This window comes from Equus asinus, chromosome 8, assembly GCF_041296235.1.
Source record: "Equus asinus isolate D_3611 breed Donkey chromosome 8, EquAss-T2T_v2, whole genome shotgun sequence".
NCBI lineage: Eukaryota > Metazoa > Chordata > Mammalia > Perissodactyla > Equidae > Equus > Equus asinus.
Window position 1 is genome coordinate 75,605,398 of NC_091797.1, and position 23,118 is coordinate 75,628,515.

Here is a 23,118-nt window from a genome sequence, read left to right on the forward strand (position 1 = left end):
TAAATTTTAGTTGACCTGGCAAATAGTTTATTTTTTGAGAAGTAATACAAAATAGTTTATTTTTTGAGAAGTAATACGTCCATAGAATCCAGAAGACTGTGTAGTGCAAAAGACATTTCTGCCACCCCTCACCTTACAGCCAGTGGGAAAACAACCATTGTTAACAGTTTAATTGGCTGTTTTCAGTACCAAATTAAATCCTAAGCAGTTGCCATTCATCTCTTCACTGTATAAATCAACAAGCATGGATACTTGGTAGAATTTATTAAACAGATGAATAAAACATGTAAGTATTCCAACTGTTACATAGTAGAATTGTGTCTAGAACCTTGATTATTAAACACATAAAATTCTGAAATATTACCTGAAAAAGAGATACTACTTTTGCAAGTCACCCTTATTGTAGATTTTTTATTGAGATATAATTCACGTACCATAAAATTCACTCTATTAAAATATAGAATTCAGTGGTTTTTTTTGTATATTCAGAGTTGTGCAACCAACACCACTATCTAATTCAAGAACTTTTCATGACCCTGAAAAGACACCCCATACCCATTTCAGTCACTCCCATTCTCTCCTTCCCCCAGCTCCTGGCAACCATTAATCTACTTTCTTTCTATCTAGATTTGCCTATTCTAGATATTTCAAATAAATGCAGTCGTACAATGCGTGGTCTTTTACTGAGCTTCTCTTACTTAGCATAATGTTTTTGGTGTTCATCTGCACTGTAGTGTATATCAGTATTTTATTCCTTTTCATGGCTGAAAAATATTCCATTATATGGCTGCACCACATTTGTTCATCAGTTGATGGACATTTGATTTGTTTCTGCTTTTTGGCTCTTATGAATAATGTTGCTATCCTTTATGTGGATTAAGATTTCCAAAGTCATGAAAAGACAGTTGCTAGGTTTAGAGGCTTTTTATAGTAGTATTCTTTTCCTCATTCATTTTCAGACTCTTGGGAGCTTAGGATATTTCACAGTTCTGAATGTTAGCAGCTGAAAATGCCTGTAGACGATGAAGCATCTGAAGATGACTCGGACTCAATTTCTTCAAACAGTGAAAAAACCTACATTTTCCAATAAGAGAGTATAACAGTTTCTGTACATTATGGAAGATTTTGACTTGGTGAAACCCTTACAAAGAACTTCATCTTCTCTAGAATCTGATATAAAAAATTCTCCCCATTCTCTTGGACTGAACTTAAATACTAATAGGTAAGAATGAGCTGGACAGATTTTTTTTTTTTTTTAGTGTAACAACAAATCAAAGTAACTTTATTTGCATAATTTACCAGTTTATCCAAATAGTGTTATAGTTACTCTGATCAGGAACTGTTGAGGGACAGTTGTTAAGAATAGTTTTATTCTTCCATGATTTTTTTTTTTTAAGATTTTATTTTTTCCTTTTTCTCCCCAAAGCCCCCCAGCACATAGTTGCATATTCTTCATTGTGGGTCCTTCTAGTTGTGGCATGTGGGACGCTGCCTCAGCGTGGTTTGATGAGCAGTGCCATGTCCACGCCCAGGATTCGAACCAATGAAATACTGGGCCGCCTGCAGTGGAGCGCGCGAACTTAACCACTTGGCCACGGGGCCAGCCCCTCTTCCATGATTTTTGTTTCTCCCAGAGATGAGTACTTTTACATGGGGAACATTGTGAAAGAGAGCTTGTTGTGCCAATTGTGGTTTTCTATACACTTTTTTTGTTTTTGGTAAATTACAAGTATATCTTTAAAATTTAGTTGCCTAAATATTGTTTCTACATTTTTTTTTAGAAATTTTTATTTTTTACTTTATTTTTTGAGGAAGATTAGCCCTGAGCTAACATCTGCTGCCAATCCTCCTCTTTTTGCTGAGGAAGACTGGGCCTGAGCTAACATCCGTGCCCATCTTCCTCTACTTTATATGTGGGGTGCCCACCACAGCATGGCTTGCCAAGCAGTGCCATGTCCACACCCGGGATCCGAACCAGCGAACCGCAGACCGCCAAAGTGGAATGTTTGCACTTAACCGCTGCACCACTGGGCCAGCCCGTTTCTATGTTTTTAAATTAATAGGACATATAATGTTTAATATTGCAGAAATACCCCACCAATCTGGAAAGTAGCAACTGAAGTTGAATACTAGGAAGTAAGCGAAAAAAGACACTCTTGAGTCGATGAAATAGATACTATCAAACAACGCATTTTCTTTTTAAACTATCCCATGTTTGGTTTCTTTTTAATCAGAGGCTGTTTACTCTCATTTTGTACATAGTCTGACAAGCTCGATTATTTGGGTTTCTAAATTATGGTAGCTTAAAAACAGCAAAGAGGCAGGGACCACGAGAGAGGAGATCAGCTGTAAAAAGCAGGTCCAGTAAAATCAAAAAACAATAGTCTGGGCTACTGGTAAAGAAGCAAATATCTTTAACACAGTAGGTCTGTAAGAGATTGTGTTATTATAAATAAATTCCTTGAAAAATGTGTTCATTCTCTGCCCTCCTCAGGAGGAATTTAAGGCCACTTATAAAATATAGAAAATAAAAGGAGAAAGCATAAATTAAAGTAGGGTGAAAGGGGGAAAACAAAAAGCATGGGAAATGATCCAGAAGGGATGTCTGTCGTGCAGTCTATACAACTGGTCATGCTTTTTGTTTCTTGGATCATTTGGGGGCCCCTTGAAGCCCACTTCTAGAAGAAATCTCTTTGAGAACATAGGGTTTGATTTGCTTGGAGGAACCTAAATGTGGCTTTCTAATGAAAATTATGTAACTGAACTTGTCTCCCTTTTCGTTGTGACTGGCAGTTAAATTGGCCACATTTAAACTTATTACACAACTATATAAACCCCTTACGACAGCATACTATGTTCTTTCCCTTGAATTTTTATTAACATTTTCTCCAACCTAACTCTATTATTTTACTGTTATTTTCATTAGTGCCCTCTTTTTTACAAAGTCTTTGTGAAACAAAGTGGAGTATCAATAAATAAATGATAATCATCTTTCAGTGATTGGAATTGAAATACATTTTAATGTCCTTAATTATACTTTGTGTTTTTATAAAACAAATCTGAAATAAACTTGTCTCGAGTTTGGAAAAGCAGTCCTTCTGGAAAGAATCAATGCTGTTTTACACCCTGAATAGCCTGAGTCAATCCTGAATATTTGCTGCTAATTTGCTGGGCCCAACTTTTATTCAGACAGTGCAAAGATAAGCATCAGCTTATCACACCAAATTAGGGGGATGCAGTTAACAAGACTTGACTGTAATTCTGGGCAGTGGAGAAAGAATCTCCATGACACTAAAGGGCTGTTCTTGAAGTGGGGTGAAATAATCCTCTGGAATAATTTAGATTGGAGAAGCTGGAAATTTTTCTTATCGTTTAGCAGGAACTTTTGTATTCTGCTGGTTCTCACTTTTGAAGAAGGTCTTTCTGTTGTGTTTTTAAAAAGATAAATGCTGTCTGTCTTTTTACTGCTATTTTCCTTTCGTGGACAAACTTGTGATCAGATTTTCAACAAATGAGGTGCCATTAGGAAGGATTAAATATCAGTAGTTTTGTACTGCTCTGCTAAATCTTGAACTGCTGAATTATTCAACACTTTGGTAGAATGAAGAAAACCATTTGAATTATTTATGTTTCAACAGAAGTAGTCCCCACCTTAGTACAAATGGGGTATCCTCTTTCTCAGGGAAGACCAGACCGTCTGTAATTCAAGGTACAGTGGAAGTCCTAACCTCTTTAATGCAAGAGCTCCAAAACAGTGGAAAGACTGATTCGGAACTTTGGAAAAACTGTGAGGTATCTAGTTTTGTTTTATTTTCAGAATTTTAAAATAATTATAAAACGTGCCTCTGCTAAACTCTAAATTATTAGAAATTTATATCCTGAAGAGCATGATACTTAAAGTTATTGCTAAAGTAAGGTGATCGAGTATTGGGGAACGATATTGAATGAATGTGATAAAGATGATCAAAAGTATGTTTTAACAATATATTAGTGATTAGACATACTGTTTATATTTAAAATGTGAACTAAAATGTCTTTGTTCGGAGAAATGAGAATTCCAAAATTATTAATATTGTTTTTAATCCTAATGTTTTAAGTAACTCATATGGAATTGTCATCAAGAAAATCTAAATCCACTTTGAAATATTTGAATGTTCTAATTATCAGTTAAGGGTTCTATTTAGTACCTTATCACTTTTAGCTGTGATACATTGAGTTATGTTGATTTTTCAGGTCACTAGTCCTTTTTTTGGTCCATAGGTTAAATTGTGATATAAAAACTTAACAGTTCAAAGAATACTGGTATATATAAATTTTGTTTCATAGAGTAATGCCCAAGATAGACTTTTCCAAGGCTAGATTTGGTAATGCTTAATAGGAATGTATAAAACATTATTATTATTATTAAATTCTTTATTTAGAGTGTAGATTTTGTTTTAAATGTTAATCATACTTTTAAAACCATCATTTGTGTTACTTTTCAGAATGTAGAATAAATGGAATGAGACAGTGCCTGTTTAAGAATTTACTAGCGGCCACCCCTCAGTGTGATTACTTATTATTCCTTATCTGTAATCATTGAAGTTATAAAAATAACTGAGTGTTATTGTAAACCTTAAAAACATTATGCTTTAAGTTTTTATGTTTTTCCATATAACATCTGTATGTGCTAATACGAAAGACCTATAAAATGCCATTGTAAAATGAAGCAATTAAAAATAGAAGGTTTTATGAAATGTTTCTGCTAACGTACTTACTCATTAGCTTATAATACCTGACAACATGTTTTTAAAAGATGAGGCATTGCCTCTTGTAGTTTGGCAAATTCATGTCTGACTAGAAATTGTTACTCATAATACTTTGAAATCAGCACCTTAAATCAGACTCAGAATATATTTGTGAATTTAAGATACAGATTTTTGTAAGCCAGAATACCAACCAGCTACTCACCCCTTTTCACATTTGAACCCATTTCTTTCTTTCTGCCCTTTCTTCTTCACCTGTGGTAAAACAGATAATTATTTTTATTATGTTTAGTAATAATTGCTTAATTTTTGTAATGTAGACATATAATTGATTATTAGGTGAAGAGTTTCTTAAGATATTTCTTACTTTGACAGACTATGAAATATCCCTCTGGCCATTTCAGTAAAATTTCTTGAATATATTTAGTGTGTTTTGCGGCATTTCGTATGCTAAAAAAGCGAAATCCTCTCATGTTTTAGTGTAGCACTTTAGAAAGAGTGGGTGGGGTAAGGATTGTGCAAGTCTTATTCCTGACTCTTTTCCCTGAATTTCATGTTTTCACCTTGTTTTTAACATTTGTCTGATTTCTGCCCCTTTAGGGGACTAATTCATGTTATTAAACCGAACATGAAACCTTCCACAATTTGAACATGAAGAGCTCTGGAGCCGATGTATTTTTTTTTTTAATTAAAAAATATTTTTTTTGAGGAAGATAAGCCCTGAGCTAACATCAGCCACCAATCCTCCTCTTTTTGCTGAGGAAGGCTGGCTCTGAGTTAACATCTGTGCCCATCTTCCTCTACTTTCTATGTGGAATGCCTACCACAGCATGGCTTGCCAAGCAGTGCCATGTCCGCACCTGGGATCCGAACCAGCGAACCCCGGGCCACTGAAGCAGAACGTGTGCACTTAACTGCTGGGCCACCAGGCCGGCCCCGTGTCCCCCCATCTTTGTGACAACCATGACCTCACAGGTTTTCAAAGTATAGTTCCCCCATTGAAATCACTGCTTTACATGCATCATATTTAAACTTAAAATTTGGTCCTCCCAACCATCTATGAGACTATTATTCCTATTTTATAAATTAGGAAACTGAGGCACAAGAAATTAAGTTTACTTGTTCCGCACCACACAGGATGTTGGTGGAGAGCTGGGGGTCAGACCTTGGATGTCAGAGCCCAAAGGGTATTTACTGGGCCAGACTAGAAATCCCAGGCAGGCTTATCGCATCAAAACACTGCATGCAGGGGAAAACTTTAAAGAGATGCCATATCCTCCAACAATATGTAAAATTCAGGTCACATAAATCATTTTAGTTTGAAATGAATAATACCCCTTCTTAATAGTTAAGTGAATAATGTTATTCACTGCATTTATAATGTTCTTAAATAAGTTTATTTAAAATTAAAATGTTAGCTATAAAATCTGGCCAAGAAGAACAAAATCGTCTCCACTAATTTATATCCTAAGCGCTATTCATCTATAACCTAAATCGGAAAATGATAATAAGGATGTGATTAATATCAAATGTCTTACGTTTTTTGTTGCATAAATTGTTATTCTATCATTATTGTAATTTAGGTTTTTTTGTTTGTTTGTTTGGTGAGGAAGATAGGCCCTGAGCTAACACCTGTGCCAATCTTCCTCTGTTTTGTATGTGGGACGCTGCCACAGCATGGCTTGGTGAGCAGTGTGTGGGTCCACGCTTGGGATTTGAACCTGCAAACCCTGGGCCCCTGAAGCAGAGTGTGTGAACTTAACCACTATGCCACTGGGCTGGCCTCATATTGTAATTTAGTTTTATGTGAATAGTAGCTTTATCAGATTAAAAGTAACCCCCGAAGGGTGTTGCTTAAGGTTAGTATAAGCTGTGTGAAAACTGTTGCCTGATTCTTTCTTTTTCTTTTTTTAAAGATTTTATGTTTTTCCTTTTTCTTCCAAAGCCCCCCACTACATAGTTGTGTATTTTTTAGTCGTGAGTCCTTCTAATTGTGGCATGTGGGATGCCACCTCAGCGTGGCTTGATGAGCGGTGCCGTGTCCATGCCCAGGATTCGAACCGGCGAAACCCTGGGCCGCCGAAGCGGAGTGTGCAAACTTAACCACTCGGCCCCGCATTATTTCTTTTTTGTTGTCATTAATATAAGATACTTTATATTATAGGTAAGTTGAGAAGATGAGGAACTTAATGTGATCCAGCCTACCTTGCCCTGAAGTTAGTTGATTTAGTATTAGTACTGCCTCTCAGTAGTCATATTTCATTTTGAAGCCTTCCTTTTCCAATCCTGAGGGTTTTTTACCCCTTTGCCTTAATCCTGTTATACAGGTTTCAACTTATTTCTCTTGTGTACTGTGGTTCTGTAACTGGCTTTCAGCATTAACCCGAAGGGCTTCTGGAGTGTGTAGTCTATAGTACCCAGAAAAGTTCAGCTTGAAATACACATTTTTATATACTCATTTACACTGTATTTCTGAGTGCTCACTCTTTCATACGCATTGTGTCCTAGCTGGAGATAGAGGGATGGTAGACAAGTTAACAAGGTGAACACATGAGGTACTCTCTGACAGTGGTAAGTGCTCTGAAGGAAATAAACAGGACGACAAGAGTAACTGTAAGGATGGTTTGGAAAGCTCTCTTGGAGAAGGTGACAGTTAGGCTGAACTTGCAGCATTGGAAGCAGCCAGCCATGTTAAGAGCTGGGGAAAGAGCTTTCCGGGCAGCGGGTACAGCAAGTACAAAGCTTTTGTGGTAGAAGACAGTTGTGGCATGTTCAGGGAGCACAAAGAGGCCAGCGAGGCCGGTGTATATCAAGCAAGGGACAGAGCAGGTGAGACGAAGTTGGGAGGAATGTATGAGCCAGGTCCTGCGGGCTCTGTAAGGTGGCAGGAGTGGGAAGACATTGAAAGGTTTAAGAAGGGAAGCTAGTCATCCTGGTAGCTACTTATTGACATCATGTATTATTGTGTGTAGTCTGTAACTGAAAGTCCACCAGCTTTGAGACTGAATTTAGCCTCTGGGGAACTCCATGCCCCCTTTCCTGCCGTGTTTTGGCTTAGTCTAGTTCTAGGAGTACTAACTGCTTTTGGGAGTAAGGATGGATCAGGACCTAAAAGTGGCTGTGAAGGGAGTTATAGGCACTTCCATGGGTTTTGAGTCATTTTTTCACTCCTTTATCAGCTGTAGTGCTTTAAAACACTTCAACATCTGACTTTAAAAAGAATAAATTTACTTAAATAACAAATAAATTAGGAGTTGAATTCTCATAATACCAGACTGTTTGTTATTTTAAAATGTGGGCGTGAAAAAGAATAAAGGAAACCTCATTTAAAATGGAGTTGGGAGGCCAAAAGGGGGAGCCCTCGCTACTGCCACGCCAGGTCAATTACAGACCCCAACAGGAAGGCATCGGTTACACACCTCCTCCAGGAAGCACTCTCCTTTCCCAGCAAGCCCAGCCATCATCACCCTGCACTCTCACTTTTCTCTCACGGACTTTGCTTTTTTTGTTTTTTGAGCTTGGCCCAGAGCTAACATCTGTTGCCACTTTTCCTCTTTTTTTTCCTCCCCAAAGCCCCAGTACATAGTTGTATATCATAGCTGTAAGTCTTAGTTCCTCTGTGTGGGATGCCGCCACAGCATGGCTTAATGAACGGTATGTAGGTCCGAGCCCAGGATCTAAACTGGAGAACCCTGGGCTGCTGAAGCAGAGTGTGAACTTAACCACTGTGCCACCGGGTGGCCCCAAACGGACTTTCTTTTAAAACAACCCCTCTCAGCTTCCTCCTTTTTCTCTATAAAGTAATGGTCCTTTCCTTTGTTTACGGGACTTGCCCGTGGCTTTTGCTATAGCTTGCTTGTCCCAAACTGCAATTTCTTTGCTGTTCCCAAATAAACCCATTTTGCTGGTAAAATAACTGACTCTTTTATTTATTAGGACAACATGGGATTCTTTTTCTGAGTACAAATCAGTGTTTAAGAAAATCATTAGCTGTTATGAGGAAAGGAAGAGGAACTTAAGACAAATACAAAGTGGAACTCCTGGTTCTTGATTAATCAGAAATGATAGCAGATGACATCACATTAAGATGCCATTTGAGAAATAAGATTTATCCAGACCTTCAAGTTTACCCAGACCACAGGTTGCATGAGAAAGTATCCCTAAGCCCTATATCCTTGTATTTTTGCATTAAATATAGTTTTATACCTATTTAATTCAGCTTAAAAATTTTACAATAAGAAATAAATTTTTAAAAAAGGCCCTTACCCACTGGAGGAATTTATTTAATTAAATATTAGGTTAAAAATGATTTTTAACTAAAATATTTTATAATTTAATAGGCCAGGTGGTTACAGCTCTTCGATTTGGTGGAAAAACAATGCCAAGAACAGATAGTCGCCCGGCAGGAACAGTTTCACAACCAAATTCAAGTAAGTTGTTATTTGTATTGATTTTTTTTAATATTGTAAGGTTTGCAGAAGAACCAATTAATACTCTATCAGTTTTGTTTGTAAACTAAAGATAAAGCATACGTATTATCTTTACTATAATATCATCATATTTTTAAGGACAATATTTTCATAACATCTATAAAAATGTGATGTTTAATATACTTTCTTACCCAAATCTATAACTTTATTTTCAGCGTATACAAGAGGAGATTAAAAATTTAGTCAAGTTACAAACCAGTAATGCTTCCTGGGCCTCCTATGATAGAAGTTCTTTAGGTAAACACACATCTTCAGAAAGTCAAATGGGTTTTTTTTCTGAAAACAGTGAGAGAAATGAACCTGTTGTTAGTTACCCTAAGTCTAAGGAACCTGAAATGCAGCAGGAAGCATCCGCATCACACCCAGACTGCATCGTGGACAGCAGCTCAGTGAGCAGCGGGTATGGTACCTTTTGTGTCTCAGAATTAAATTCCTACAAATCAAAGGACCCTCAGGAGTTCATGGAGCTCCAAGAGTTTTCTAAAGGACGGTACGGAGCGCCTGTGGTGCCGACGGAGTCACCTGTAGATGGTGTAAAAAACAAGAGTTTTTATATCCATGCTACTGAGGAGTTCGGTGCATCTTTAAAGGAAGATATTTCCACTTTTCCTGGTGAACTTGAGCACAGTTTTCTTGGTGAAAGTAAGATTTCGGAAGTATACGGTGGAAAAACAAATAGGTGAGTAGAATTTCTCCATCATTTAAAGGTAGTTTTACTGGTTTATTACATTTAGAATATAGTAAATAAATCACCTTTTAGCTGGACTATATTAGAAAGAGATGTATTTGAACATTTATCAGTTTTATCAAATTCTTTTATTGTCTGTGGAAAATTGAAATAAACAAAGCATATTGTATACTAATGACATCTCACTTTCTTCCTATTTGCAATGCTGTAAGACTACTACTAAACTCTTAAGGTGGGGGGTCTTGCCAGAAAGGTACTTTTATATTTTCTGGTCACTATAAACTTACCAAAAATTGGAGTATGGGACTCTATCAACAGTGGAATTTTGTCACACATACTCATATAATTTGAAACCAAAAAGTATACACAAGCATACTCAATTCTATGTTTTTTTATATATAAAAAGAGACTTTGTAAGTTTAATGACATTTTGATTGCCCAGGGGACGTTTTAGTGAAGGAAACGTGACTGAATGTTTGTAAAGCCAATAATCATTTAAAATCATTTAAAAAAATCATTTAAAATAAACTTTCAGTTTTATATCTCTGAAATGTGACATCTAAAGTAAGGTATTTAGCTGTAGCAACACAAATCTTTTGTGTACACAGTATAATTATTGTTTCCTGTAAATAAATATGCTTTCACAGTGCTTTTAGTACTGGAAGGGGCCGTGGGACAGTTTTCGTTCTGTCCCGTGGCTGCAGACTATATGTATTGTTAATCACTGGTCATCTGTTTGTTGGCTTTGTCTTGGGCAAAGGAATTTAGGTGAATCAATACAGATCCATCCTCTGCTGTCAGAAAAGCACATCAAAGCATTTTCCACTGACTCTGTGTCTACCAGTGTTTGATTTATTGTGAAGGACAGCATCTAAAGAGAGTACTTTTGGTCTTCTCTTTTTAAATAGTAAATCTATAACATCATGGGCACAAAAGCTGAAGCAGAACCAACCAAAGAGAGCACATGCAGAAGAGGGGTTTTCAAAATCTGTGCAAGGAAGTGAGCAAATCAAGAAATCACCAACGGAGAAAGTAGGTGAAAAGTCCCCTCCCTCTGGCATGCTTCAGTGCTGGTAATTATGTTGGGTTTACCAAACCGGCCTTTTTTTTTTTTGAGGAACATTAGCCCTGAGCTAACATCTGCCAATCCTCCTCTTTTTGCTGAAGGAAGGAAGGCCCTGAGCTAACATCCATGCCCATCTTCCTCTGCTTTCTGTGTGAGACGCCTACCACAGCATGGCTTGATAAGCGGTGCCGTGTCCGCGCCCGGGATCCGAAAAGGTGAACCCCGGGCGGCCGAAGCAGAACATGTGAATTTAACCGCTGTGCCAACAGGCCAGCTCCCGTTGGGTTTACCAAATGCTCATCCATTTGACATTTTTTGCCTGTTCTTTTGTATTATTCATTTGTTCTGTTGATACATCTTCCTTTTGGTGTGTCAGAGGATTGGAAACAGTGATTTGCTCTAAGTATTGGTTCTTTAGTAGGCCAGAAATAAAAACTAATGAGGGATAAAATACTATAAGAAATGAACCGTTTTGTAAAGGTCTTAATTCTCTTTGCAGTGCAAATGTTTATATTTAGCCAGGGAGTAATCCATTTAATTGTTTTTAGAAAACCCTCAAGTAATTTATACTACTGTTAAGTTGTAAGAAGTAGTATTATATGTGTGAATGCTTATGATGGCTTTATAAAAAAATGTGGAAGTTTGGACAACTCTGAATTTATAATCCAAATTGTAAGAGATTAAATGTTTAAGTTCTGTGCGGCCCTTTTGCTAATGTAGCAGCTGCTTTGGCAAGTGTCACACATCTTTAAAGCCTTTTTGGCCTAAATTGCCATAGAATAACATTGTTTAGTATAATACATTGAAATTCAAAAGTCAGGTTTCTCTACAAACTTGACACCTTTAGAAATTGGCCATGTCTTGATCATCCTAAACATACTCTTTCCATCATCCTATGAAAAAGATCTATTAAAGAGGAGAAGTTGAAAGAAGACAGTCGCTCAGCCTTCACAAGGCACTATTTCTTCCTCTTTGCTTTCAGTAAATTTTCTTTCTTCAGCCCGTGATACTTAGGCTCCCTAGTATCACCGTTCTTTAAACTTACTCAGATTCGTGTGGAGGAGGGAAGTGGAGGTGAAGAAAGCGGCGTGAACCGAAAGCGTCTGCCCAGGTCCCAGACATGGCCTCTAGTGCTGCCTTGGTAGCGCTCTTCTTTTGCGCCTGTGTGCCATCAAGGACGGTGTGTTCTTGTCTGGTGTGATAGCGTGAACGCCTTTGGAGGCTGGGCTGAAAGTTGCGTTTTCATTGGAATAGGTTGGCAGAAAGGGAGAAGAATGTTTTCATACATACTGATTTCTTTTCTTCTCTTTTCACCTTAACTGAAACTCGGTCTGGAGAGACTTTTCCACTTGTCATAAACTTTGAGTTTGTGGTATGTGACTTGGTACCTTCACTGGTTTTCTTGTCTTTTGTGACCTAGCTCATTATTTATTCAGTGTAGCACAGTGGTTCCCAAACTTTGCTGCACATGAGAGCCTCCTGAGGAGCTTAAAAAATCGACTTGTACCCGGTTGCCAACCCCATCGGTCTGCCCTCTTTGGTGCGCGCGTGACCTGTGTATCAGGAGGCTTCAGAGCTCCTCAGGTGATTCTCGTGTGCTGTCAAGCCTGGGAACCACTGGTCTAGCCTCATTTTCCTCCTCGGCTTGTTGGAGAGTCAGACCAGTAGCAGGAAGATCAGGCGCCCTGCTGAGAACTGCCCTTGGGGATAGGCCTGCCTCTGCTGATGGCAGAGTGTGGAGAGTGGAAGCCACGATGAGGGGGTGATTCCCGTTGAGGAGGATTTTTCCTCTTCTTTGATCTATCTCGTGGACAAGTTTTTTTTTTTTTCTTTTTAAGGTGAATGATATTTTTGGTATTAAATCATTAGGGAAATCGAGTTTCTTTGATATTTGAGTTTTAAATGATTTTCGGGTAATAGTGGTTGGGAATCAAAGACACCGCACCTGAAATACTTTTCTTACGTGCGTAATTCTGAATCAAATTCTGTGGATTCACAAAAGTCAGAACTTTCCTCTTTATTTCATCCTTTCTCTTCTCCCATTGTTTTCCAGTTTCAGTGGAACTCTGGGAATCCTCCTGATCAGATTTCTCTTGAGATCCAGTTTCCTTTTTATGCAGTGGTCGTTTATAGGGTCCTGCCTATTCTGAGGCACATCTTGAGGTTGGATATTGTTGAGCATAAGGGTTTCCCGAAGCTCCGGTCCTTGTCTCCTGGGTCCTTTGTCTTGCACAGACTTGACGTTGCCGTTTCCCAGGCTGTGGGACGTGGTGGTTTTCAGATGGGCTGATAGACTGTCCCCCACACTGATGAAGTGCCTTGCTTGGGTCAGCTTCTTGGGAAGGGGTTTCCATCGCCCCATATTTTCCTTTCTCAGTCAAAGCTGGGCCTGTTTTCTTCAGCCGATGCTTGTTTGCCTGAAGGAGAGCAGAGGCAGCCATGTCTGGTGAGCCCCGCTCCAGCCACTGGGGTGGAGGGTCTGCCGAGTGCCTTACAGTGTGCACCTCAGAATCGGGAAGAGGACACTATTTTACTTGCGTTTTTTCACTTAGTCTTCTCCACTCACCTTTTCCTGCTCTTTTAATTACTGACACTTGACAGAAATTTGAACAGGTAGGAGTTTTAGACAAGGCGAAAGATGACCTAGGAATTTCTCGTGATGGGCAAGAGGCTAAGGGATGCCTTCGAGGCGAGGTAGTGGGGAGCATCATTATCTCAGCGAGCTTTTACTTTGAAGGGGGTCCGTGGATGGCTTTAAACAAAGACAGGTTAGATGCTTTAACAGGAATTAGAAGTTTGACCATGATGGAATTCACAAGAAAAATTCTGGTAAAAATAGTCTTTTCACATAGTTCTGTTTGGAAACAGATTTCTGTGACAATGCCAGAGATATTTTGAGGAGAGATTAGCTCAGAATTATTGGAATTGATGATAAGTAAGCCTTTGGAGCCTTTTCCGGGGCTAATAACCAATTGTTTGTATTTAAAGTTCATATTAATTATTGTTTGCGGTTTTCAGAGTTGATTTGACTTATAAAAAGGAATTTTATAGCTTTTACATTAATTTTTATACTAAATGACTTTAATTCTAGGCTCTTCCAATTTCTTTTGGAAGTAGATGGCAAATTATAAATACATTTTCATTCTGAACTCATTAAGTAACACCTGCTCCCAGTTTTCTCCTTGCAGCTCCACGGAAAACTAAAATAAACATCTGTAAATTACATAGGAAAAGAAAATCCTTCACTGTTAGTTCCTATCATTTTGCTTTCTTGTAACCACAGGGAGAAACCAGGCTCCTTGTTCATGAACCTTGTGAACGTTTCTCCAGGCCTGAGGTTGACACCTGGCTCTCATTCCTTGGGTCAGCAGTTTGTGCCTAATGATTTTTAGCTGTCGCTAATAGTTTTCTTTCTTGGATTGTAGTCTGACTTCACTGCTGCTACACATCCTCGTGCTTTTTACCTCGATAAACCAGATGAGAGTCCAAATTATTGGAAGTCTGATTCAGGAACAGGTATGATACTTGTGTGTATGTGTGTGTGTGTGTGTGTGTGTATGTATATGTATATATATTTTTTCCCCTTGAGGAAGATTCACCCTGAGCTGACATCTACTGCCGATCTTCCTCTTTTTTTTTGCTTGAGGAAGAGTTGCCCTGAACTAACATCTGTGCTAATCTTCCTCTCTTTTGTATGTGAGATGCTGCCACAGCCCGGCTGACAAGTAGTGTAGGTCCATGCTCAGAATCTGAACCCTGGAACTTGGGCCACTAAAGCAGAGCATGCAGAACCTTAACCACTACACCATGGGGCTGGCCCCCTGGATACTTATATTTTAAAGAGTTTTTTAAAATAACAGCTTGTCTGCATTTCTCATAGGATGATAATCACGTACAGTATATTAGAGTGGTTTCTGTAAATATATTAGGTGGTTTGCCTCTGGTAGGTATAACTTCCTTACTTGCCTTAATTTGTGTTACGAATTCTGTAAAGATAGAAAGACAGACTTTTGCAGTTAATTCGAACAGCTGCAAAAATCATCTCGGCATTTTTCAGGTGCCCCAAAATGAATTAAGAAATTTAAACCCTCTGTGAGCCATTCTTAACTCTCTGTGGTAAGCTTATTTTAGTTTAATGATTTTACATGCTGGCTCTTTTTCTCCCACAATCCCACATCCAATTCATCAGGAGGAATTAGCTCTGCTTTATGAAAATTGCCAGAATGCAACCCACCTTCCCGCTGTCACGCTCATGGAGCCCCCATCATCTGTCACCTGGGCTCCTGTAACTTCCTAACCAGCCTCCCCGTTCTCACTCCTGCACTTGCCATTTTCTCCGCACAGTAGCCAATGTTATCCTTTTCAGAGATAATTCAGATCATGTGACTCCTCTGTTCAAAATTCTGCGGTGGTTTGGCTTCCTTAGAATAACAGCCAGGGTCCTTACAGAGGCCCAAAGGCCCAGCAAGATCTAGCTTTTTCTCTTTCACCTCACTTTATGCTACACTTTCCCTTTCTCTGCTCAGCAGGGAGGCTGTTTGCTCAAATGTGCCAGATATCTTCTCATTTTAGGGCTTTTGCATTGGTTGCTGGCTTCTTGGAATGTTCTTCTCCCAGTTTGGGGGAACTCCCTCATATGTGGCTAAAATGGCAGCCTTCTTAATTTTTACCCTTGCAATGCGCCAACCCTGACCACCCTAGTCAAAGAGAGCAGCTGCCCTCCACTCCCCACACATTACATATCCCCTTTTACCCGATTTGTAAATGCACCGTCAGAGTGCTCGCCACCTTCTAACACACTGGACGTGCTGCGTGATTTACTTATTACTTGTGTCTCACTCTTCCTGCTCCCCGAGCCTGGCAGAGTAAAAGCTCAATAAGTATTCGAATTATTGAATTTTTTACATTGCTTCCCTGGAAGTCTGTACTATTCATAAAGAAATTATCGTCTTTTAAAAATATTTTTTAAATTGCACTAGTTTATCTTGACTTTTAATATAATATTTCAGTTTTAAATGTTTGGATCATTAAGTTAGGACTCTTAGAAGGTAAGGCACTCATGTGAATCTTTTCCCATCCAAATTCAGCTTCCTGTATCCAGACAGCCAACAGCTAGTCACTTCCCATGTTTTCTTTAGGTAGAAATAAGTTATTCTAGAAGGGATCCTGTTCTTGTTCCTCACTCTTTGCTGTTCTGTGTCTTTGTACATGGCAGGACTGACTGACTGGAAGCGGGAAGAGAAGGACACGCATCACTCTTTGCCTGAGACTTTAGAGAAGGACGTGTCACCAAGCCAGGTAATTTGAAACACAGTACCCTTATGTATTTACACGTACAATTGTAGTTAAGTACTCTATTTCATTACAAATTTTGTAGTTTTCAATTTCTGATACAGAAAAAAGCATAGTCTTTATATCATACTCATCTGCTTTCAGATTCTGTCTCTGTCATTCACTACCTCTATGATCTTAGGAAGTTACTTAAAAATGGAATTAAAAATGCCCGGGGAGTGTTTTGTGAAATTAAATGAGATGGTTTTTTGCCTACTATTTAAACATAGTAGATCCACAGATAAACTTTTCCTGTTGCCAGACCTGGTTTTGATTTTCCATCCTATTATACTGTCCCACTGATTGATCTGTACCGCAATTCTGAGCAGTTTGATTTGCTGTGTTAATTTTCTTTGAGCAAGAAATGTAAGTATTTTGTTTACTTCAGAGCAAAGAAATCAAACTGTCCAGTATGTGTACATCGAGGTACGTGTCTCACTTCTGGGTTTTGATCAGGTGATGAGAGAGTAGGTTGGGGAAAGGGGGAGATGCAATTAAAGTGAGCAGGTGAGGTGTGAGCACAAGTGACAGGTGTAGACAGATGGGGCAGCAGGGGACCAGCATACTTGTCAGCATCAGTCCCACGGAAGGACAGAAACCAGCATTTTATCCTTTAGGAAAGGAGCAAAGAAGAGAGACAGATAAACACAAAGAGAAAGGAAGGATGGGGAAGTGAGATTGCGGGGCTGGCAGGCTCCGTGGGCTTGGTGGTTATGGGGCTCGCTGTGTGTGTTAGCGGATCTGCAACATCAGTAAATTGACACTAGATTGTGTTCACTCTAAGATGCCATCAATTTTAAGACTTCTCTTCTGTTTCATCGTCTACCAAGAAAAAAAATTTACCAATTAGACTGATACAATGCTTTCTTATCACTTAGAATTTATATTTTCTTGCAGAAAGAGCTTGTAGACTTCAACGTAGATGTGTATCATGTAACTTATACGTAGTCTCACAGCACGTAATGGTGTTTTGTCAATGATGGACTGCACGAATGATAGTGGTCCCTTAAGATTAGTACCGCACAGCCTAGGTGTGTAGTAGGCTGTACCTTCTAGGTGTGTGTAAGTGCACTCTGTGATGTTTGCACAATGATGAAGTCGCCTAATGATGCGTTTCTCAGAATGTATCCCTGTCATCGAGTGACATATGACTTTACTTAAAAAAGGAAAATATAAATGAAGTAAATTGGTTAAAACTTCTTCACCTACAGAAGCTTGCACTCCTCCTTTTGTCTCAGTGTTGGTCTCTATGTTTTTCCATGTACCATTTTCCTCGGGCCATCGAGCATTGGTGATTTGGCATTTTTTTAAAAAAAGATGAAAGGCCTTGGTGCTGAGTTTTTACCTGGCTTGGTAGTTATGTAGAACTGGCCTACTTTTGACTCCCAGAGGGGGAATGTTGCTAAACATGTCTGATTCACCATCCCGTAAAGACTGGTTCTCGGGGATTCCAGTGTAGGCTCTAGGATTTTCTTCCAAGCTGCTGACACTTATTTGGCCAATTTTGATGGCTTTGGTATTTGCTTATGAGCAAGCAATGACAATTAGGTCACAACTGCTACTTGACCGAAAGTAGTTGTAAGATGCCATTAATTACAAGAGGCATCCGCACTTCAGAGATGTCAAAATATGAAAAGAAATCATAAAAGTGGTGAAAAGTGATACCTTGTATTACTGTGAACTCTAAATACAATAATTCTCCTGTTTACCCAGGCTACGAGGCAGGGCTTCCTCAGGCTGCCCCACAGCCAGAGCACTGCTACCTGCCATGGCCTTCAAGGCTTGAAGGGGACCTCTAGGTTGTTGGTATATAAAAAGTAAAATTCCAAAGCAGGATTACAGAAATATCTGGTAAATTTTAAGGGTTTGCATTGAACAAATTAATGCCTCTGATGCACGCACACAGAAAGTATAATTAATTGTCTTATTCACAAGTTAGGTATAGGATTTATTAAAAAATATTAATTTATGGCACTCTGCAGCCTGTGTAGTAGGGTCTGGAAGTGGGACATAAGTTTAAAGCTCTGTGCTGAATGTGTTCTTTCGGTTCATCTCTTGTTAAATCTGTGATCTTGTTTGAGAGAATGTCCAGTTTAAATTCAGGGCCCAGGGTTAGATGGTACCCTGTCATGCCCTACAGTAGGTTCCACCTTGAAATAATTTAAGTCCAAGGTGTTAATATTTGAAGCTTAGACCTCTTTGCAACATTTCCAGTGTAGCAAAGCTCTAATTTGAACCTGTAGAAATTAGGGACATATCTTCTTATTCTATTGATTAAAAAAGAAGCTTATTTTCATCGAGTAACTTCTTAACTCTTCTTGTCGGCCAACTCTTAAACGTGAATGTATTTACATAGATGAGGAACTCCACCTCTGATACCTGTCCCCTTGAGTTGCAGGAAATTCCTCTCGTGAGAAGTTTCCTCGTCCTGCTTCAGTCATTCATCATGAAGTCTTTTCTGACCTCCAAACTTGGTTCTCACTTTGAGTAGGGGACTACCATGGATTTTATTCTTTGGAAGTATTCTTAGGCTGCTAAACAACTTAGGTTCAAATTATCCCCTTAGTATTTATGGTTAGGGGATGTGAAAACTTTTTCATTCTGAAGGGGACTCATAATAATAGGTAATGACTTCCAAACTTTTATTATAAATCTTGTCAGTCTAGAGTCTTAATTTATTTAAAATTTTCAGAATCTTTTTATGGTGCTGATCTTGATATCAGTAAATTTTCTTCATCATTGATAATACCGTTTAAATAATTTTGTTTCATATTTTTAAGTCTAATACTAGTAATGAGATGAAGCTACCATCACTGAAGGATATTTATCATAAAAAACAAAGGGAAAACAAGCAGTTACCCGAGAGGAATCTCACCTCTGCTTCCAACCCAAATCATCCACCAGAGGTAAAGTTGTCAACACTCTGCTGAGTGAAAATGAAAGATGCTTCGTGACTAACTTTATCTTAAGCTTAATTTTCCCTAGGAGATCTAAAGCCTACTCACTTAAAAACAAAAACTGGATACTGAGGGTGAAGCCTCACTGTTGTCTGTCTGATTTCTAGGTACTGACTTTAGATCCAATGTTACACATGAAGCCGAATCAGCAGATTTCTGGGATTCAACCACATGGCTTTTTGAATGCCCTTGATGACAGAATATCCTTTTCACCAGACTCTGTTCTAGAACCTAGTATGTCTAGTCACTCTGACATAGACTCATTTTCACAAGCAAGTAACATTGCTTCTCAGTTATCTGGATTCCCAAAATATCTGTCAAGTACAAAAACTTCACCAGTGGACCCTTGGAAAAATCATGCATTCCAGAACGAAAGTAGGACCAGCTCCACGTTTCCTTCAGTGTATACTATTACTAGTAACGACATCTCAGTCAACACTGTGGATGAAGAAAACACTGTCATGGTAACTGCAGCCTCAGTCGGTCAGTCCCAGTTTCCAGGTACAGCCAACAGTGTCCCAGAATGCATTTCATTGACTTCCCTGGAAGATCCTGTGATATTGTCTAAGTATGTATTTCAGTGAATGGCTTGTAATGTTAATAGATTTTCTATGATGTCTGCTTAAATGATGAAAATGATTTTTATTGAACTTTAGTAACGTATAATCTTAAAAAAAGAGATGTAGCATTTTTAAGGTAGAGCATCTAAAAATTAAATGATACATGCTTTCTTTCCTTCACTTTATTAGTGGTCAACTTATGAATTAATTTATTATTTTCTGTGGGTGTGAGAAGGAAAAAGACTGTACTTTTGCTTATGAGTGACTATATTTTTGGTTTCTTTTACAGGATAGAGAGTGAAGAGATGCTTTCCTAATAATTTTTTTTACTCCCACCAACAGGATTAGGCAGAACCTGAAGGAAAAGCATGCTCGACACATAGCAGATCTTCGAGCTTATTATGAATCAGAAATAAATAGTTTGAAACAGAAACTGGAGGCAAAAGAAATTTCTGCAGTTGAAGATTGGAAGAAAACCAATCAAATTCTTATAGACAGGTAAAACTTATAATTTAACTGTAAAGTTAATGTTTCTCCAACTTGGATAGATTATTTTCCCCAAATGTGATATGTTGTGATGATAAAGCACTTTGAAAACGTTTCAGATTTGAAAATTTTAAGACAGAAAAGTGTTTGCCTAAGTAATTATTTTTACAGATTTGAACCAACCTCTTACAATACACTTATAACTGACATGAGGACATTTGTTTCATATGGGCAAAATACTGAAACAGTTGAGCAGATTTTGTATACAGAGAGGAATGTCATTTATGGAAGGATTAGTACAGCATATGGATTCTCTAATAAGAAGTCTGTGACTAATGTCCTGGGGCAGTTCTCACCCCATTTTTATTTATTTTTTATTTTTTAATTAAATTTTTTTTTGAGGAAGCTTAGCCCTGAGCTAACTACTGCCACTCCTCCTCTTTTTGCTGAGGAAGACTGGCCCTGAGCTAACATCCATGCCCATCTTCCTCTACTTTATATGTGGGACGCCTACCACAGCGTGGCTTTTGCCGAGCCATGCCATGTCCACACCCAGGATCCAAACTGATGAACCCTGGGCCGCTGAGAAGTGGAACGTGCGAACTTAACCGCTGTGCCACTGGGCTGGCCCCTCACCCCGTTTTTATACCCAGATACTCAATGACTTTATCTCAGACACTCATGAATCTGTGGAAGCAATTATCCTGTTCAAAAAACCCATGGAAACACAGAGGAGAATAGCCCTTTTATTTATTTTTTATTGCAGTAACATTGGTTTGTAACATTATATAAATTTTGGGTGTACATTGTTATATTTCGATTTCTTTGTAGATTACATCATGTTCACCACTCAAAGACCAGTCTATCACCACACACATGTGCCTAATGACCCCTTTCACCCTCCCCCTCCCCCTTCCTCTCTGGTAACCACCAGTCCAATCTCTGTCTCTGTGATGGCTCTTCTCCTTATGAGTGAGATCAGACGGTATTTGACTTTCTCCCTCTGACTTATTTCACTAGCATAATACCCTCAAGGTCCATCCATGTTGTCACAAATGGCCGGATGTCATCATTTCTTATGGCTGAGTAGTATTCCATTGTGTATATTTACCACATCGAGAATGACCTTGTATTAGGCATAGCTTTACACCTATTTTAGAGAGAGAGAATCATCTACACAATTTGATGCTTTAACTAGTGTTAATAATAGCATACTTGCAACATACTTTCAATTAAGTGGGACTTAAGCACACTGAAAATTGCTCAGGTCTAGATGATAGCAAAGGATTCTTCTCTAGGGCAAAAAAGACAAAGCCCCTTGAAAAAAGGTTAGGAAGGAACTGAAATCTTCTGGTCCAGTTGACAGTTTAATTTGCAGAATTATAGGGAAACTAGCTGTTACACTAGTTTGTGCTTGCTGTGGTAGTTAACACGCTGTCGTATTCCTGAGTGTTTGTACAGCTTCCGGTTTGCTGCTGTTGGTGGGGATGGGGCACAATGGTAGAGAGAAGTGATTTGAAAAGGGCCAGAAAAAAAAGCCAGGCTTAGGCTTTCTATGACCAAAGGGAAAGAGTAGATAGTAGGCTAGGGAAAGTTCCTCCTTTTTTTTTTTTTTTTAAGACGACAAAGCTGGCCACAGGTACTTCCTGTTGTAAAACAAGTGTGAAAAAAATCCATCGGTGGACCTTGTTAGGGTAAAGACAGGGTGCCAAAGAAGACACTAGTAAATGACAGCTAGTTAAAGCATTTCCATATCTAGAAACTGCTAGAGCACAAGGAGCAGTGAGAGAATGTATGTGGAGCAGATTGAAAGTCAGTTTTCTTTTTGTTTGTTTGTGGGGTTTTTTTGGTGAGGAAGATTATCCCTGAGCTAACGTCTGTTTCTGATCTTCCTCTTTTTGCTTGAGGAAGGTTGTCCCTGAACTAACGTCTGTGCCAGTCTTCCTCTATTTTGTATGTGGGATGCTGCCACAGCATGGCTTGATGAGCAGTGTGTAGGCATGCGTCCAGGATCCAAACCAGCAAAATCCGGGGTACTGAAGTAGAGCACGCAAACTTAACCACTACGCCACTGGGCTGGCCCCCAGAGTTTTCTGGAAGTGGATGTGTTATAACAATAACAGCAGCAATGTAGGGTACTGGAGTAAATATAACAACAGCGTGCAAGTGAATAGCAATACATTATTTTCTCCTACTACTCCCAAAAGGATTCAACTTCGCTTAAACAGTATAAAACTGTGTTACAGATGACAATAGAAACAAAATGACAAGTTGCAATCATTTAGAACTGGAGAAGTGATTCACCTAAGACCAAAACCAATATTATGTTGTCAGCATACACAGCAGCACTTTTTTTTCAGACTTAAAATTGCAAATTTGAGAATCCCACTGCTACTGCAAATGGGCCATTAACACTTAGATTGTAGGCCAGCTGTGATATCAGATTGTTATGTCACACAGTTGCAACTCAGCAGACAAGATGTCTGGCATACCAGAATCAGTGTGGTAATTAACACAGAAAAGTACAGTTAACACACCTACACTTGGCTATTTAGTGATCTTTCTTTCAAGAACAGTTATTAGTACTTCATTTCTGCAAGGCATTAGTGCATAGTGGCTAGGAGTATGAACTCTGGAGCCAGAGGGCCTGGCTTAGAAACTCAGGAGGAATTTAACTTCTCTGCCTTTGTTTTCTCATCTGTAAAATGGGAATGGTGACAGTCCTTACTCATGGAATTGTGAGGATGAATGCAAAGTGCTTAACATAGACTGGATGTGCAATCAGTGCCAAACAG

General features: G+C 38.8%; 1 protein-coding gene across 13 annotated transcripts in view; it reads left to right on the forward strand.

Moving 5' to 3' along the window:
- MPHOSPH9 (M-phase phosphoprotein 9) overlaps positions 1-23,118 on the forward strand; it is a 57,764-nt gene that overhangs the window by 1,396 nt on the left and 33,250 nt on the right. For 4 of the 13 annotated variants that reach the window (XR_011505311.1, XM_014858781.3, XM_044775993.2 and 1 more), the window contains exons 2-11: positions 960-1,222; positions 3,639-3,792; positions 9,086-9,175; positions 9,391-9,914; positions 10,832-10,955; positions 14,415-14,505; positions 16,205-16,287; positions 19,101-19,226; positions 19,385-19,845; positions 20,180-20,335. Coding sequence is in view for 11 of the 13 variants with exons in the window: in XM_014858781.3 (XP_014714267.3) it covers positions 1,116-1,222; positions 3,639-3,792; positions 9,086-9,175; positions 9,391-9,914; positions 10,832-10,955; positions 14,415-14,505; positions 16,205-16,287; positions 19,101-19,226; positions 19,385-19,845; positions 20,180-20,335 (1,916 nt within the window). In the remaining 2 variants the exon portion in view is untranslated. The remainder of the gene's footprint in view (positions 1-959; positions 1,223-3,638; positions 3,793-9,085; positions 9,176-9,390; positions 9,915-10,831; positions 10,956-14,414; positions 14,506-16,204; positions 16,288-19,100; positions 19,227-19,384; positions 19,846-20,179; positions 20,336-23,118) is intronic. The other 9 variants (XM_014858785.3, XM_070515932.1, XM_044775995.2 and 6 more) reach the window with 9 other exon arrangements.